This window comes from Eucyclogobius newberryi, unplaced genomic scaffold (assembly GCF_026437365.1).
Source record: "Eucyclogobius newberryi isolate DKJ021-1_F unplaced genomic scaffold, fEucNew1.0.hap1 SCAF_8, whole genome shotgun sequence".
In the NCBI taxonomy this organism is placed as follows: domain Eukaryota; kingdom Metazoa; phylum Chordata; class Actinopteri; order Gobiiformes; family Gobiidae; genus Eucyclogobius; species Eucyclogobius newberryi.
In genome coordinates this window covers 8,671,074-8,687,822 of record NW_027316500.1, presented here as the reverse complement: position 1 = coordinate 8,687,822, position 16,749 = coordinate 8,671,074, and the positions used below count along the sequence as shown (strand labels likewise).

Sequence of the window (16,749 nt, the reverse complement as noted above, 5' to 3'; positions counted from 1 at the left end):
AGCTATTTCAGGGGCCCCACTAAAACAGCTTCCCGGAATCAGACGTAAACATGCTCGCAAATATGTCCCCTATGTCGTTCCCTTAGATATAAATATAGTGCTATCGAATTTACCTTACACAACGACCCACTTTTATGCTGGAATCAACTTGTAAATTATTTTAAGGTGCTTTTTTGACAGCTTTCCTTTTTTCTAGTTGTTGTTTAGCATGATTATGTTTGATTAAAATGTGAATAAACAACATTGTTAGTCTGGACCTGCAATGTAAATTCACATTACTGTATTTTCCGGACTATAAGTCGCACCGGAGTATAAGTCGCACCAACCAAAAAATGCATAATAGAGAAGAAAAAAACATATATAAGTTGCACAAGTGTGAAAATAACAAATAATTTCACATATAAGTCACTCCGGAGTATAAGTATATAAGTATAATTATAAGCATAAGTCACACCCCGGCCAAAACTATAAAAAAAAAAGCTGCGACTTATAGTCCGGAAAATACGGTATTCTAAAAATGATCGAAGTTACATGAAATTTAAGACATGAAGTAAATGTTAAGTGTGTTTTATTGGGTGTAAAAAGGAATTTGTTTTATGTGTGGAAGTAGAAGGTGTATTCGCGGATAGAGCTGTGACCGTTATGGCTGTTACTATTATTCAGTGAACAATAAAAGGTACCCGAGGGGCGAGCCGGTGTGGACCCTCAAATGTGTCGCTTTGAATTTAGAGCAAACGCCAAACTCGCTTCAGCCGCCGGCACGGACTCCATGGAAACACACCTGACTTATATCCAGCTTTGCGAAATGTACATGAGGACCTAAGACATTGACTGATGGTGACTGAGGAAAATGTCTTTGTTATGAATTGTCTTTTCGTACGTATTTAAGAGTGTGTATAGTCCAGATAACAACTACTGATAGATTTTTTTTAATAACTATTCACGATTTGTCAATATGTGCATTCCATAGCTAATGACCAGCAACAAATTGAATATTTGTGCTGACTTAAACAAATTTAAAATAAATTAAATAAATTAAATAAATTAAATAACATAAAATAACATAAAATAACATAAAACATACATATAAGTTGCACTTTTGTATGAAATAAGGTTGCAAGTGTGAAAATAAATAATATCACATATAAGTTGCTCCGGAGTATAAGTATATAAGTATAAGTCGCACCCCGGCCAAAACCACTTATAGTCCGGAAAATACAGTAAATAAATACTGGAGATTTTTTTTTTATTGCTTTCTTTTCCTTATCTTATGCCAGTGCCCTGTCAGATCGGATTTATTAGTCACTTATATTGGACTGTTTTCTGTCCTTAAAACGAGAGTCCAAATCGCTCACTTATTTCCGACAAATGCCTTTTCTCCTCTTCATTTCTGACTTTGGTCCATGTCTTTTGAGTCTGCGTTATGTCGACGGCTCGGCAACAGCAGCGGCACGGTGCCATGCTTTCTATTTGAGGCCCGTGACATGATTTAAGTCGCATCAATATCGTACCCACCGAACCATCAAGGCATTTCTCACCGCCGCGTTACTGCGTGTCAGAGGAGAGATCGCTTTACCGGCCCGTGCCTCTAATGCCTTTCCCGATTCAAATGGCAGCTTTACTCCAAATCTGAAGAACTCTTTTACGACATTTGTTCTGTTCTTACTTGAATTGATTATAAAACGCATGCCTGTACCATTCATTTACACTCTACTGACCAACTGTACATGTACACATTCTATTTTGTGATAATTTAATATAGAAAGAATTTGCTGGACTGAAAAGGGAACTTGATGAGAAACGTTCTGACTTAATCCAAGACAAACCTGCTAAAAGCCAAGGTTCTTTAAGGACTGTGGCAGTGCCGCAGATAAATCCATTGGCTTCTTGGTCGACTGGACTCAATGCCAGTTGCAGAATTAGACCTGATTGAGTGATTAGTGTTGTAAGAGAGCTTAGAATAAAATATATTGCTTGGTTTTGCGTAACAAGTGTCATAGCTGCGTACATTTTTACATAGTCAGAGGCACTTTCCAAAAATAGCGACTAAATACTGGATGTAGTGCTTTGAGAGATGGTGTTGGTTGACTTTTTGGACCTTTTGATAGTGACGACTTGCTCAATTTCCCACGAGCATTCTCAAAAATAGACAATAAATGTCCCTGAACGTTGAATATAGACCAGTTTAGTTTCCTGAGTTTATTTTATGTTTTTAAATAATCAACAAAAAAGGATATCATTTTAATTTTAAGACCACATTTTGTATTTATTTTTTTATTAGTCGACTAACTTAGATTATAATGGTTTATACAGTATGCACAATGGCAGATTATTTTTGCTACTACTTCTCTGTAGTCATTTTTGAGCAAGATCCTAAACATTTTGAGAGATTTTTACAGTGCCACTCCCCTTTTTAGTCGATTAATCATCAATACACAGGGAATCTTACTGCTTTTAGTTGTCTAATTTATAAATGTTTTGTGCTGGTTATCTCATCAAGTAGACAAATCAGGTTCTTGAATACTACTACGGCTACTACTAATTTACATCGCTACTACTATCGGAATCAATAGGAACGTACAGTATGTAACAATAACCAGTAACAGCAATATTGCAACAACAAAAGTCCCACAATGTTGTTATAATATAGCAAATGGCAAGCACCAGTGGGAAAAGAATGCATTGTTTTGTTGCAAGAAAAAAAATATACAAAAAAACTGCAAAGGCCTGATACTTCCTATGCCAAATGAAGAAAATTACACTTTATAAATGTTAATATTTTTTGAATGTGATAGTAATAGGACCAAAGGCTTGTCACGGCGTGTTTAGAGAAGGCTGCGTTTTGTCAATATTGTGAGCGGGGACGATAAAAGTGTGCGTTTCAAATCATCATTCATGCTTGTAGCTAAATCTTGTTTTTCCTGTGTGTTTTCCAGGGCTCAAAGCGTCTCCTGCGATCAAACGAGTACGTCCTCCCTCCCAACGGCCTCATGGAGACGGATCTGGAGCTGACGTTCTCACTACAGGCACGCTCACTCTCATCGCACTGTGAAAAGTCGCACCCATTCGGCTCAGAAACGCCATAGAAACGCATGCACTCGCACCAAAACCCGCCGCACTCTCAGCAAACATGTTGGTTGGGCTCGTGAGAATTTGTCTTTCATAACGGCGTTCGCTAATGTACAGCTGCAGGGACTCTTTTAGCTTTTTGTTGTATTTTTAAGTTATTATAAGTATCTAAAATAGAATATAGAAAAGAATATCCACAAATCGATCGTTTCTATCTGTCACTAGGTCCTCTGTACATTTACTGTCAGAGTAGAAACAATAACATTTTCTTGAGATATTGTACTTTTCCGAATTGTTTTCTGAAACCGTGCTTCAGTTTAGTTTAGTTTATTTGCCGTTTTTAGTTGGAGAACATTCGCAGTGAGCTCAGAGTGAAACAAACAATGAACAAAATACTAAAAGTACCAAGAAACAATTAGACACACTGTGAAAATAAATAAAAAAGGGACATTTTGAGTCATATTTAGTTTGACGTAACAGTACTCGAGTAAAGGTTATGGTTCCTTATAAGAATTTAAAACGATTACACCGTATACCTTTAGATTTGTTTTTGTAATTGTTTATTCTTTGGAACTTTGGTCCAAACTCTTACTCAGCACTCGCGTAGTTTCTCCAAATACCCTTTTACTCTTGCTTGAGTAAGGTGAGTTGGGTGCTACTTTTTACTTCTACTTGAGTAATTTTGAGAAACGTTACTTTTACTTGTGGCTATTCTATACACCTCTGTTAACAATAGCTAATTTACTTACCCCCCCATTGCTCTGCTGTTATTATAGGCCTACAATGTCATCTGAATCTCAGCAATAAATTTAAAAATGGCCCGTAAATGTCAGTAATAGGTGAAGTAGTATTTACCATAAAGTAAAACAGTTTCAGTCAGTACTATTGCCACGTTGCCTTCGGCGAAATCTGCTTTTAATTCTTCCATTTTTAAATCTTATTCCATTATTTTGTTCCAATTTTTCTTTTTTTCCTGGTAATGGACTTTGCCTTTCCTTATCTAGAAAACATAGCTCTGGCTCGAGAGCTCGCCCCCTTGAGGCTAATTTGTCATTTACATATTCACTGTTTTCTGTCCACACTATAAAAGCCCAGTCAAACTCACTCACTGTCGCGGAAAAACTGGGACGAAACAGCGGATGTTACAGTTGTGATGTGTCTCAACTCTGAATTATTTAAATTTCAACAGCATTGTCTAACTGGAATAGATATGTTTTAATCATTTGTTTGGTCTTAAATAGGCCAGATTTAAAACAGTTCAGGCAGCGCAGGTGTAGACTCTGGTGCTGCCCTTTCACAACCTTCAAATATATGTAAATGTTACGAGCCCCAAGGTGGGACTGCCGTAGCAGGAATTGTAACCTGAAAATATTGTAGAAAAGCAAAAGAAAGGATGAACCGAGGTGCTGCTTTTCATGTCCAGATCACGTTTTTTAATTGTTCTTAAACAAAAATAATAATACGATGTACAATTATTGTGCAGTTGTACAATACATTGTCACATTATGTCACGCATATACTTTCCCTGCTTTAAATGACACATTTTCTTTTAATTCACATTTTAGATAAAACACAAATACCACTGTTCTGGTACAATAATATTAACTGGCTTACAACGTGGACATTAAACACAAAAAAATGTACTCTCTCAAACTGTCAAAGGTTAATTTACATTACTACAAATATAAAGCATCTCAAATGTAAAGTGTGTCTTATAAACTCCTGTACAAATGCCTAAACTCTTTGTCTAAGTTACAAAAATAAAATACTTTACATATAAATGCTTATAAAGCTGAATCAAAACCATAAAACCGGACTTCCCGAAATCTCGCGATGTTTCGGCTTTGAAATCTCGCGGGATTTCGGCCGCATGTTACTTTACTGCTTATTTGAAAGTTAACTTGCAAATACAAGCCGAAATGTACCAGGCAACCTCACAACAGTACAAACTACTGATGAAACCTTAAGTAATGACCTTATAGTGCTATGTGTTGGTGGTTTGCACCGTGTACCGACCTGAAAATATTGTAGAAAAGCAAAAGAAAGGATGAACCGAGGTGCTGCTTTTCATGTCCAGATCACGTTTGACGTAAACAGGAAGTTCCGCCGTCAAAACCCAATCTGGTGCAACACCTTCTGCACAAAGGTTCCGCCCCACTAATCCAACTTACAAAAATCAGGAAAGCACTTAATTTTGACACATACTATGTCTAAGTTAATGTCTTAGTATTAACCTACCAAAATAACATAAATATTTAATTACTGTAAAATACCAAATTACCAAATAATAATATAACTAAAAACAATGTGGTGACATATTTTGGGTGCACCACATAAAACATGTCTTTCCTTTATTTACGGCTTATGGTCACATGGTCCTCTGAAATAGTTTTTACAAAGAGCCAAATTCAAGTTGTATTTGGTCTTTTGCTGTAGAATTCTCGGATAAACATGACGTTATAAATTGCTTGGGTCTGCAGGAAAATGTATGCTCGACAGTGGTTATATTCACATGTACACAACAATCTGATTTCTGGGCCTTAAAGATTATTTAAATGATATGCAAACTGGAGAATCTGATGCGGGTAATCAGAGGGACCACAATCAGAAAGAAATCAGATATTTTTTGCTGTTTACATATACAGTACTTTTATACATTTTATTAACACCAACCATGCGAATGTTGTGAGAGTGAATGCAGTGTTAACGTCATGTATGTTCACTCACATGCACTGTCCCGACCAAATAAATAAATAAACAAATAAATAGAATAGAAATATTAACTTGATTTGATCATTTGAGGACATCAATTACACAAATGAGGACATTTAATGCATATCAGCCTTTTATCCCACCATAAACTATCCTCCTTATAATATATTTAATACAAGTTTTATGTATTATATTTATTATAGTACATCATACACAGTGCATAATTTATTTTTAATATGAAATTCTGATGTACTTAATTGATTATACTCCTTTGTGTTGGAACCATCACCAAATTTGACCTTTCTTTTCATCCTTGTTCACAGTTTTACTATTTCCAAACACCAAAGATTTTGTCACTCGTATTCTTGTTTGCCTTGTACCAAATACAATCCCTGGAGCTGCAAAATGATCACGTTTTATCTGGTGTGTAGCGTGTTCTCTGCTGTGTATCTTCTGTTACTCCTTCACCTTGTCCTTTGCTCCACTTGGAAACGGGACAGAATCGGAAAACATTGTTGACCATTATACTTTGGCTTGTTTCTCTGATTTTAAATCTTACATAAACTTTGTCCGCTATTATTTATACCGCCATATGTTTTTATTCACAGTACCCTCACTTCCTGAAGAGAGACTCCAACAGGCTGCAGATCATGCTGCAGAGGCGGAAACGCTACAAGAACAGAACCATTTTGGGCTACAAGACTCTGGCAGTGGGAGTCATCAATATGGCTGAGGTATGAGGCTGCACAACGTTTATACCAAAATGTATTACTTTCACTGTATCAGCAAGCTCAATCTCTAATGCCGTATTTTCCGGACTATAAGTCGCACTGGAGTATAAGTATAAGTATAAGTATAAGTCACACCCCGGCCAAAACTATGAAAAAAAAAAAGGTGCGACTTATAGTCCAGGAAAATACGGTAATAATGAAACCAATCAGAAAATGAAAGAATCTATAACTGTCATGCTCAGAATCAAAGTTTCAATGTTTGTATTTTATTTATTTAACTAATTTTGCATTGCCACAGTCGACATAGACAAAATTAAGTATTAAATGTGATTGAACATTTGGTTTTAATTGGTTTTGATTACATTTGGGAAGCCAAGAATTGCAATCTAATCTTCTGACTCTGCTTCACACCGCTGGTAATAGCTAAGTTAAATACACAAAATATATAAAAATGAATAAAAAGCACCATGATAAAGTAATTGCAGGGTTGTTGTTGTCATGGTTCAACGTGAGAGTTCATTCTCTAACGTGTTCTTCTCTCTTAGTTCAAAATACAGGTCATTTAAGTTTTAATTTAGACCCAGTGTTTGTTTATAATGATACACTTTCCCATATAGTATTATGTGAATTTTGTAAACGTGTATTTATTTTAGATCGACTGATATTTTCATGTCCGACGCCTATACCAATGTTTTTTTTTTAATCAACAACATCCGAAAGCCAAGAAGGTACTACTGATATTTTGATGATAATAAGGCTTGATTTTGATCATTTCTCCCAAAGTATATGATGTCCAGTAACTATAAATGCAGTTACATCACTACAGGGAACTGCTCTGCGGAAGAAAAGTATAGTAAACAAAAAAGTCTGACTGCAAACCACATTTTCACAGTTATTCTGCCATGCGTTTTCCAATATCATCCAGCGCTTCTCGTCTCATTGTCAGACGTCTCATTCGTCCAGAGAAGGGTGTCGTTCGGCCGCCAGCCTCCGATTGAGACGAGCTGCTCCCTGACAGTGATTGACAGGGCTGTAATAGGGCGAGCTGGAGGAAGAGGCCGCGGCGTTTCGCTTCAGATGATTCATGCGGGTCGCACCTTTCCCCTCGCGATATTATGAGCCATCTGGAGCGCAAAAGTTTCTCCTCATTTACACGGAGCAGACGAGTATTGGATTGAATGTGCTCGCTAATCGATGCATGAATAAGAGTGCCTATAAAGTGGAGCTAATGGGACTTGGTATTAATGTGGATTTAAAGGCTAAGAAGGCGCGAGGTGGATATATATTGTATTGAACCTATTTTGAGTAAGACTGGAAATTGAGGGAGTTGACCGATGCTGATGTTTGGAAAAGTGTCCAAGCTCAAACATAATTCAACTTTAGAACAACTGACCCATTGACAGCGTTTTGTTTTGTCATAAAGTCCTGATTTAACCAGAAAACACATCATTTACATGCAAAAAAAGTCAGGTACCCCAAGCTTTTAGTACAGAATGATTTTATTTGTTCGAACCTCTGATGCTGCTGTTTGTGGAGTTAGAATGTAAGATTTTAATATATTATGTGTTAATCTGTTACGTAGAGTAGCAAGGTCGATTTTCTTTTGCGCATTGGCCTTAATTCTCCAGCTTATATTTTATTTTGGTTGACCTGCTGCCTAAAGAATACATGTAGCTCTTTATTTTAACACTCGAGTGGAAAGAGGACGCTGCACAAAAGAGGACTACGGTGCTCTCTTATGGCTTTGCAGTTAAACATGGCTGTGGGTGAGTTCATAGTTTATAGTTTAATTTGTAATTTGGGGAGAAATACCAAAATCCGCCCGACATATCGACCCATAGATATTGGCAGAACTCATCAGCCATCGGTTTCTCAGCATTGCTCATTAAAAACCTCATATTGGTCGATCTCTGGTGGTAAGCTGTAAAGAAAATTGGAAGGACTAGCTATAAGACTATATAGACATTAAAAATCAGAAACGTTGTGGAAAGATCCTTGAATTCCTGAAATGTAGTTACTTCTTGGATTGCACTTTTAGCTTCTCATCTTATCTGCTGCTTACGTTTTAGACCCCTCTCTTACATATTGTTAAGGATGATTTGCCATTGAGAAAGGCTCCGCTCCACAGGTCCCTCTCTGTCGGCCTAATTACAGCTGAAGCCCTCTCCAAATTCACAGCTCGTTCGCAACAACAGCCTCCAGGGGAAGTTGACTGGCAGCTCATTACAATACTAATGCAATATTGTAATTTCCCTGCTGCACTGTTTGGGAGCTCGCCATAAACACAAAACCGAATAAACAAATAAAACTAAACTGACCAACAGTATCATTTGTACTTCTGAATAATAGACAGCACTAAGTATAGAATAGTACGAAACTAAATCATAATTTGTAACGTCTCTGATTCAAAACTATACAAAAGTACAAAATAAAATAAGCCAAGACTAAGGGTGCGTTTACACTTGCACTATCACCAAAAATTTAGACTGAGCCAGGATTAAACCCGAAACTAAACTGGATTAAAACAGGACCAAAACAAGTCCACGTCAGGACTAAAAGTGGCTCAGTTTAGGACCAAATAACGTGTGAATAAGTGTGAACAAACTTTTAGTCAAGTCAGTACTAGAAAAGCTTTTCCAAACGAAGACAAAAAACAGAAAAAAGGACAAAAAACAGAATTACTAAATCAGGACAGAGGTCTAAGCTATGACCAAAAATGGGGCTAAATCAATTGGGAATCAGAACTAAATGTTTTTAATTTTTTTCTTTGTCTTTACCAGGTCAAAAGACCCATAAGTACCTCTAAAATAAGCCCACATTGCACCATTCCTTCTGTCCCCGACAAAGCTGCATATTTCTGAACACCCTTTGCTAATATTTGGGATATAATTGGCTTTGTCCCTGTGTCGATATTCATCATGTTAAATACTGAAAGTGCCCCCTTGATGGTGCTCCAATTGAAAACGCATCCCCTGATTCCAAATGGTTTATGCAAACTAGTTGCCTCTCCTAAATGTGAGTAATTTAACTTGGCTCATTTAAGCATTCGAAATGGGAAAAAGATGAATGTTGTGATGTGCTAATAGAGATTTATTTAGAAACCACAAAGCCACAGATTGTAATCAAGCGCTGAGTTTACTCAAGAAGAACGCCGTGTGTGACTGTAGCCATCTCAATCTCGGCTGGATCAGTGTCGTGGCAGAAATGAGAAACCAAGATAAAATCCTTTCATTTTCCCAGATGCTACTGAAATGTAAATGGTTTCGTTATTCGATTTAGACGTGACGGCCTGTGAAAGATGTCTGAATGAGGACAGAAGCATGAGAGCCTCTGAAAATACATAGAAACTGGTTAGATTACAATAAAAGTCAGTGAATTGTTTATGAGTTTTTTGAAGAATTACGCATTTTGATTGACACAGTATGTTAAAGGCATAGCTAGTCTTCAGAACTATAATAATTGCTAGAAACAAGTTGGATCATTGTTTATGAGAAAACTGCCCTCTTGAAGATATTCCTTGATAGATATGACCATGTTACTTATATTTACTTGTATATAATGAATCCTGGTGAATGTGGCTGTGTGCAGGTGATGCAGCATCCCACAGACGGAGGCCAGATCCTGGGTTTGCACAGTAACGTGAAAGAGGCTCCGATCCGAGTGGCCGAGATCAGCGTCTTCTCTCTGTCGTCTCAGCCAATCGACCACGAGGACGGCAGCGGGCAGGCAGGACGCAAGACCAAGATTTCAGGTGAGTGTCCCGCGAAGGGTGTGAAATGTAATGTCATCGAGCCGTAATATAATGGTGGTAAGTATTACTTAAAGTGCCTTGAAATATGACTTAGTTTATTTAGATAACAAACTAAAGGTTTCGCCATATTGAATGTCTTTGTAAGTCGAGGCGATGGTTAAATGTGTATTATCGGGGCGTTTGAAGTGTCCGTTGTCGCCCCCTGGAGGGAAAACCAGCCAGGCAACATTTGTCAACATCGACTCGAAGACAACTCTCCTGAGAAGCCCTGAATCTTTTTTATATTTTGTCACTGGGATATGCTCCAGTCACTCGCGACCCCTAACGGGAACAAGCGGTGGAAAATGAATGAATTAACTCTTATTATGAGAAAAAAGAAAGAAAAACTGCAAAATAGAAAAGAAAAAACAGTTTTAAACTGTTTGCAGCTGTCCAAACTTATTCCTCATTGTCCTAACAGAACCATAATACAGAACCATAATATAGTTTATTTTCTCAGCTTTCAGGGGCTAGAGTCGAGTTTTGCTCAAACTTCCTGGTTTGTGGATGGATAGTGCTCGAGGATTCGATGCAGACAGCACTCACCGGTTTCATTTTGACCACAAAAAGTGCTTAGCTGCTTATAAACTCATTCCGGTGAATAATTAGGATGCTGAAAAGTTCTGTTTTTCATGTTTTTAAGACGATAAAAAGGTGCAAGGCCTTATTTTCCTGCAATGATAAAACCAAATCGATTGAAAATGCAACCCTCGGCTACTGTTACTGAAGTTACTTTTGGCTATCTGGTCCCGTCAGTAAAGCTACTTTGGAGCGTAGCTTTACTAGATCAAATGTACGTGAATAACATATTTAAGGGTTAACACTGTATAATGCGCTGGGAGGAGAAGCGGTTTTCCAGCCAATATACTAAGTGTCTTTTTGACCCCTGTTTGGCTCAGTGGGACCGGCCCGCGCCCACACCCCTAAACCGTGGGTATAATTCTGGCCTCCGCCCTCTCTCCCCTTCACCACATGGCTTTTATTTCCCTAGAGGGGGACATGCTCAGCTGTATTAGTCCCGGGCCAAGTTCCAGGCCAAGGATATGTTATTCTCTTCAACCATGGCAGTAATGTGGATTTGAGGGATGAACAGATGTGGGGCCTATCACCTTACTCCGCTCTAATTCTGGGAGGGAGAGGAACATGGCTGGAGCGGTCCCGTCATGTTCTGGATGTTATTAAAGAGGCCAACATAACAGATGAGCTCACGGGCCAAGTATTAGATCGGTTAGATCGGTACAGTTCAAAGGAGATGTGCCAGTGCAAAAGTGGAGCAGAAATGGTTTGGTTTATTGTCAGATTTAAGATCATACTGGAAAAATGACCGTCTAAAATAAGATAATAAGGTAAAAAGTTATATACCTTGTTTTGGGTGTATTGTGACCTTTAGAAGTAAGAATGGCAATGGAACAAGCATAAAATATCTTGTTTTACTGGTATTTAAAATAAGAAAAGGACAAGCATTTTCTCAATTGCTACCACACTTGAAATAATTACAAAACTTCATCAAAATCAAATCAAATCAATTTATTTTTGTAAGGCCCAAAATCACAACAACAGTTGCCTCTGAGGGCCACAGGGAGAAATGAATCAACAATGTCTGTGGTGGCGATGGAGTCAGACAATGTCTGTGGTGGCGAGGGACGATGTCCCAGGGTCCTCTGTCCTTAGACTCTCCTTCTCGGCCAGGAAAAACTACAAAAAAAACCTCTTTGGGAAAAAAGCGTAGAAACCTGGAGGAGTTCCAGTGAAGGAGAGATCCGACTCTCACAGACGGACAGACGGACACGAGGGAGACTGGAGCTGGACACACTCTTCAGGCAGATGAGGGACCGACTGAGGCGAACTGGACCCACTCTTCAGGCAGATGAGGGACCGTCTGAGGCGAACTGGACCCACTCTTCAGGCAGACGAGGGACCGACTGAGGCGAACTGGACCCACTCTTCAGGCAGACGAGGGACCGACTGAGGCGAACTGGACCCACTCTTCAGGCAGATGAGGGACCGACTGAGGCGAACTGGACCCACTCTTCAGGCAGATGAGGGACCGACTGAGGCGAACTGGACCCACTCTTCAGGCAGATGAGGGACCGTTGGAGTCGAGCTGGACCCACTCCTCAGGCAGATGAGGGACCGTCCACACAGGGCAGGGACCACTTCACCAGGAGAGGGGCATCTGGGTCCACAGGTCCTCAGGAGTGAGAGAAAGAAAAAGAAGGCGGTGAACAGTTTGCAAGTGGAATTAAAAAATAAATATTGTTTGATAGCATAAGTAGTCAGAAGAAGAGGATAGTTGTTGTGAAACTTAGTTGTTATATGGGTAAATCTTATTTTAAGAAAGTCTAAATATACTAAAACCAAGTTGACTTAATTCAATCACTTTTTAACTTATTGTCTTATTTAAAGGTTGAATGGACGATTTTTTTGGCACAAATCTGAGTCTTATTTCCTCGTGGCATGGACTGCCGATTAGTCCTGCCACGTATCAATCATAAAACCCGCCTACCGCTCACCTGCAGCCTCGTGCGGTTGGTCCCCACGTTTCCGCGTGCCTAAGCGCATGGATCTATCATAATATAGTTCCCTCAGTGTACGGGACAAAATGAAGACGGAGAAAGACAGTTCGAGCTGACGCAGAAGAAGACGGAAATCTACGGGAGACGAGAGATGTGATGCGATCCGTCGCACTAATAAACAAACGCACGTGTTTGTTGTATCAGTCCGCACGGGGGAGTGCATGCGCACTTCCACCTGAGTTCTAAAATCGCCGAAAAATCGTCCATTGCGCCTTTAAGATTTTACATTTTTCAGTGCAACTTTTTCAGTTATAAATCACTAGTAAAATAATACAAGCTTTTATTTCCTTTTACATCAGAATTGTACACATTTTTCTTGCATGTTAATTTGAGAACTGTATCTTCCATTTGTGGATTTCCATTATTGTGATTTTTCTTCATGATGAAATTTAGTTAAAGGATTTGATTAGGCGCAATATCAAAACAATTCTTTTAATAATCAAGGATGCCACTAACAATCATTTTTCTAGCCGATTAATCAATGAGTTGTTTGGATCACAAAAAGCCAGTCAGTATACTTTTTAGTAAATGTGACTCCGAATAGTAATTCTTGACAATTACAGACACAACAAACACAAAACTTTGTTATCATGTTTTGGAATCTACAAACAGTCCTGATAACAGTGATCTGACTTCTAAATTAGTTGACGATTATTTAAATAATCAATTGGTTGTGATTCATCCTTTCACTTGTTTCAGTCCTACTTTTTATTCAACTTTCTCTTCAAGCTAAACTTCTCTAGTCCTGTGTTTTGCCAAGTATTTTTTCTTGGAGCGCTCGACTTCCTCTTCTTCCAAATACATGAGATTGAAAACAGTTGCTATAATAAAGCATTGACCTTGAATCTGTTCTTTTTTAAGGCCGGAGCGTTAACTTTATTCCTCATAGTAAATAGTTGTGTGGCAGTGGGAAACTTTCTGTCGCCGTCTGCTTTGGTTTGACGCAGTCCAGGCCCACACATACGTTTTTAGCACTGTAGCTAACTTTCCCACATCAATTACATTTGATTTTCTCAATAAATGTATATTTTTTTACTCACAGGACCCATTAGCTTGTTATAGTCATCTTACCACTGCATTAAATGACCTTAGTTTAAAGTATCACTGTGTATATTTTCCTGATATTAAGACGTTATGGCTGGCTTTACCTGGAATGTTTCACAGTATGGCATTAAACTATCAATGAAGAAAGACATCCGGCCAAGTCACAGGCGAGGTAGGTACGACTGCGTTTCACTGCAATAAAACACCAGCAATTGAATAAATACAAGATTAATTTAAAAAATAAAGATAATTAATAAATAAAAAAATCTAGATTAAATAAAATAAATAAAATAAATAAAATAAATAAAATAAATAAAATAAATAAAATAAATAAAATAAATAAAATAAATAAAATACAAGATTGATAAGTTTCATGCCATACTGTAAAACTATCCAGAGGAGGACCACGCTCCAGAAAAGCTACATAGTGCATCTTTAGAGTGTAGGGATGCCATGATAATGATTTTTCCCTGTGTGTTTTTTTTCTCGTGGGGTTCGCCTCAGACCGCTCCCCGGACATGGACAACTATTCTGAGGAGGACGATGACAGCTACTCGTCTGAACAGGAAGCCAGTGACGACGCGGTGCACGGTCAGGTCAGTGTCCACAAATACACACCAGAACTATTCATCAACAAGTCAACATTTAATATGATGGAATGTGGTATGCATTAGAGTCCAGGGGCTGATATTATTGGTATTCGTTTACGTTACATTTGTTATTATTTTGGCCACAGTTTTTTTAATTTGTTGTTTCACGGACATTCCTTGGCATTTTGAAGAGGGGAGGCAGAATAAAAATTAAAAAAAAAATATATATATATATATATATATATATATATATATATTCACGTTATCAAATCATATCTCTACCATCCAGAAGAGTTGAATTTAAAAATACAATTTTATTCTAAATACATTTCTTGGATTCTTAAAATATAGGCCCTACTACCACCTCTCTACATTATTTACATAATTATAGTTATCAATGCAAGAAATTGGTTTTCAAAAAATGCTTCCTACAAAAAATTGCTCCAGCAAAATGGCTCCAGCAAAATGTCAATGATGTAAGATAATAGATGCACCACTGGTGTGCAGCCTGTTCACAATATTTTGATTAAATGTTGGCCAATTGCACAATAAAGTAGACTACAGAAAGTTGTTGTTGTTGTTGCCATAAGACGTGAGTTGTTTTATGGCCTTAACCTTAAGCCTGGTGAATGAATGAACTTCACCTTTAATGTTGTTGTTGTTGTTGTTGTTTTATGGCGGTTGGCATCCAAGTGTTGCATTACCGCCAGACTTTGTTGTTGTTGTTGTTGTTGTTTTATGGCGGTTGGCATCCGAGTGTTGCATTACCGCCAGACTTTGTTGTTGTTGTTGTTGTTGTTTTATGGCGGTTGGCATCCAAGTGTTGCATTACCGCCAGACTTTATTCCTCAGACTTTGTCGTAGTCCTCAGACTCTGTCGTAGTCCGTAAAAGTACTCCTTCCATTGCTTTGGTGTTACAAAGCCCATGAGGTCATGATATGTCTTTGTGACTAGAATAGTTGTTGTTGTTTCAGAGACCAACCGGCTTTATTCCAGGGAGACTCTTCTTCATCTTCCTCTCCTTCTTTGACGTTCCAAGTTGTTGTTGTTGTTGTTGTTGTTTTATGGCGGTTGGCATCCAAGTGTTGCATTACCGCCAGACTTTATTCCTCAGACTTTGTCGTAGTCCTCAGACTCTGTCGTAGTCCGTAAAAGTACTCCTTCCATTGCTTTGGTGTTACAAAGCCCATGAGGTCATGATATGTCTTTGTGACTAGAATAGTTGTTGTTGTTTCAGACAACAACCGGCTTTATTCCAGGGAGACTCTTCTTCATCTTCCTCTCCTTCTTTGACGTTCGGTGCTTCCACCGTACAGCTTTATTCTTTAGGCTTCATTCTACAGGCTTTAATATTTCCACTGATGTCGCTGCTTGGTAGCCGTGCGTCTACGAGACTGGGCGAGGACAGGAGACCACCCCCACCCCCATCCCGTCACTCCGATCACCCTGACTCCCCAAAAGCAGACCCCCACCACTCCGACTCCCATTCAGCGCCTCTAGCCCGCCCTCCACATCTGCCCAACCAAGCTCCCCTGTTCCAAGGAATCTTCCTGCAGCTTTAGCAATGATCCTGATCCTTTCAGTTCTGCTTTGAGTCTGAGCAGCACAGTTTACAACATCCACCATAAAGAGTACAAAATCCTCTCTATCCACAACCAGGGTATTCTCATTAATTCTGGAACCTGCACACTTGGGACCTCCACTCTTGAAACCTTCACACTTCTTGGGAGCCACGCTGGCCTTTCTCATTTCGCCCTGGCTGGGAGCAGCGCTGGCTCCTCTCTCTGTATTTACTCTAAACTCGTTACTTGAAACTTTCTTGACTGCATCTGCATAGGATATATCTTGAGAGACCTTTATTTTCTGCACCTCAGCAGCTCTTTTGCTAAACCTGCATCCCCCGTAGGCAGAGCTATGTTCTTCCCCACAGTTACAGCACTTCAGTTTTGCACCCACGTCACACTTCCCATACTCATGATCTCCTGCACATTTACCACATCTTTGCTTCCCTCTACAGACCGCTGCAATATGCCCAAAGCGCTGGCACTTAAAGCAACGCAGGGGCGGCGGAACATATGGCCTGACGCTATAGCACATGTACCCAATGAACACCTTACTAGGCAGGCACCTCCCTTCAAGTGTTACCATTACCGACAAGCTGTCACATCTTACCCCAAACCGGGTCACCTTCAAACGCCTAGCGTCCACCACCGTAACTCCAGTCAAATTCTCCTTA

The 16,749-nt window shown here is 39.0% G+C and overlaps 1 protein-coding gene across 2 annotated transcripts in view; it reads left to right on the top strand.

Annotated features, from left to right (window-relative positions):
• The window catches only part of LOC140350858 (phosphofurin acidic cluster sorting protein 2), a 113,630-nt gene that overhangs the window by 57,327 nt on the left and 39,554 nt on the right, over positions 1-16,749 (top strand). For both annotated transcript variants that reach the window (XM_072436369.1, XM_072436368.1), the window contains exons 3-6: positions 2,937-3,026; positions 6,390-6,515; positions 10,101-10,263; positions 14,427-14,518. In XM_072436369.1, the coding sequence (XP_072292470.1) occupies positions 2,937-3,026; positions 6,390-6,515; positions 10,101-10,263; positions 14,427-14,518 (471 nt within the window). The remainder of the gene's footprint in view (positions 1-2,936; positions 3,027-6,389; positions 6,516-10,100; positions 10,264-14,426; positions 14,519-16,749) is intronic.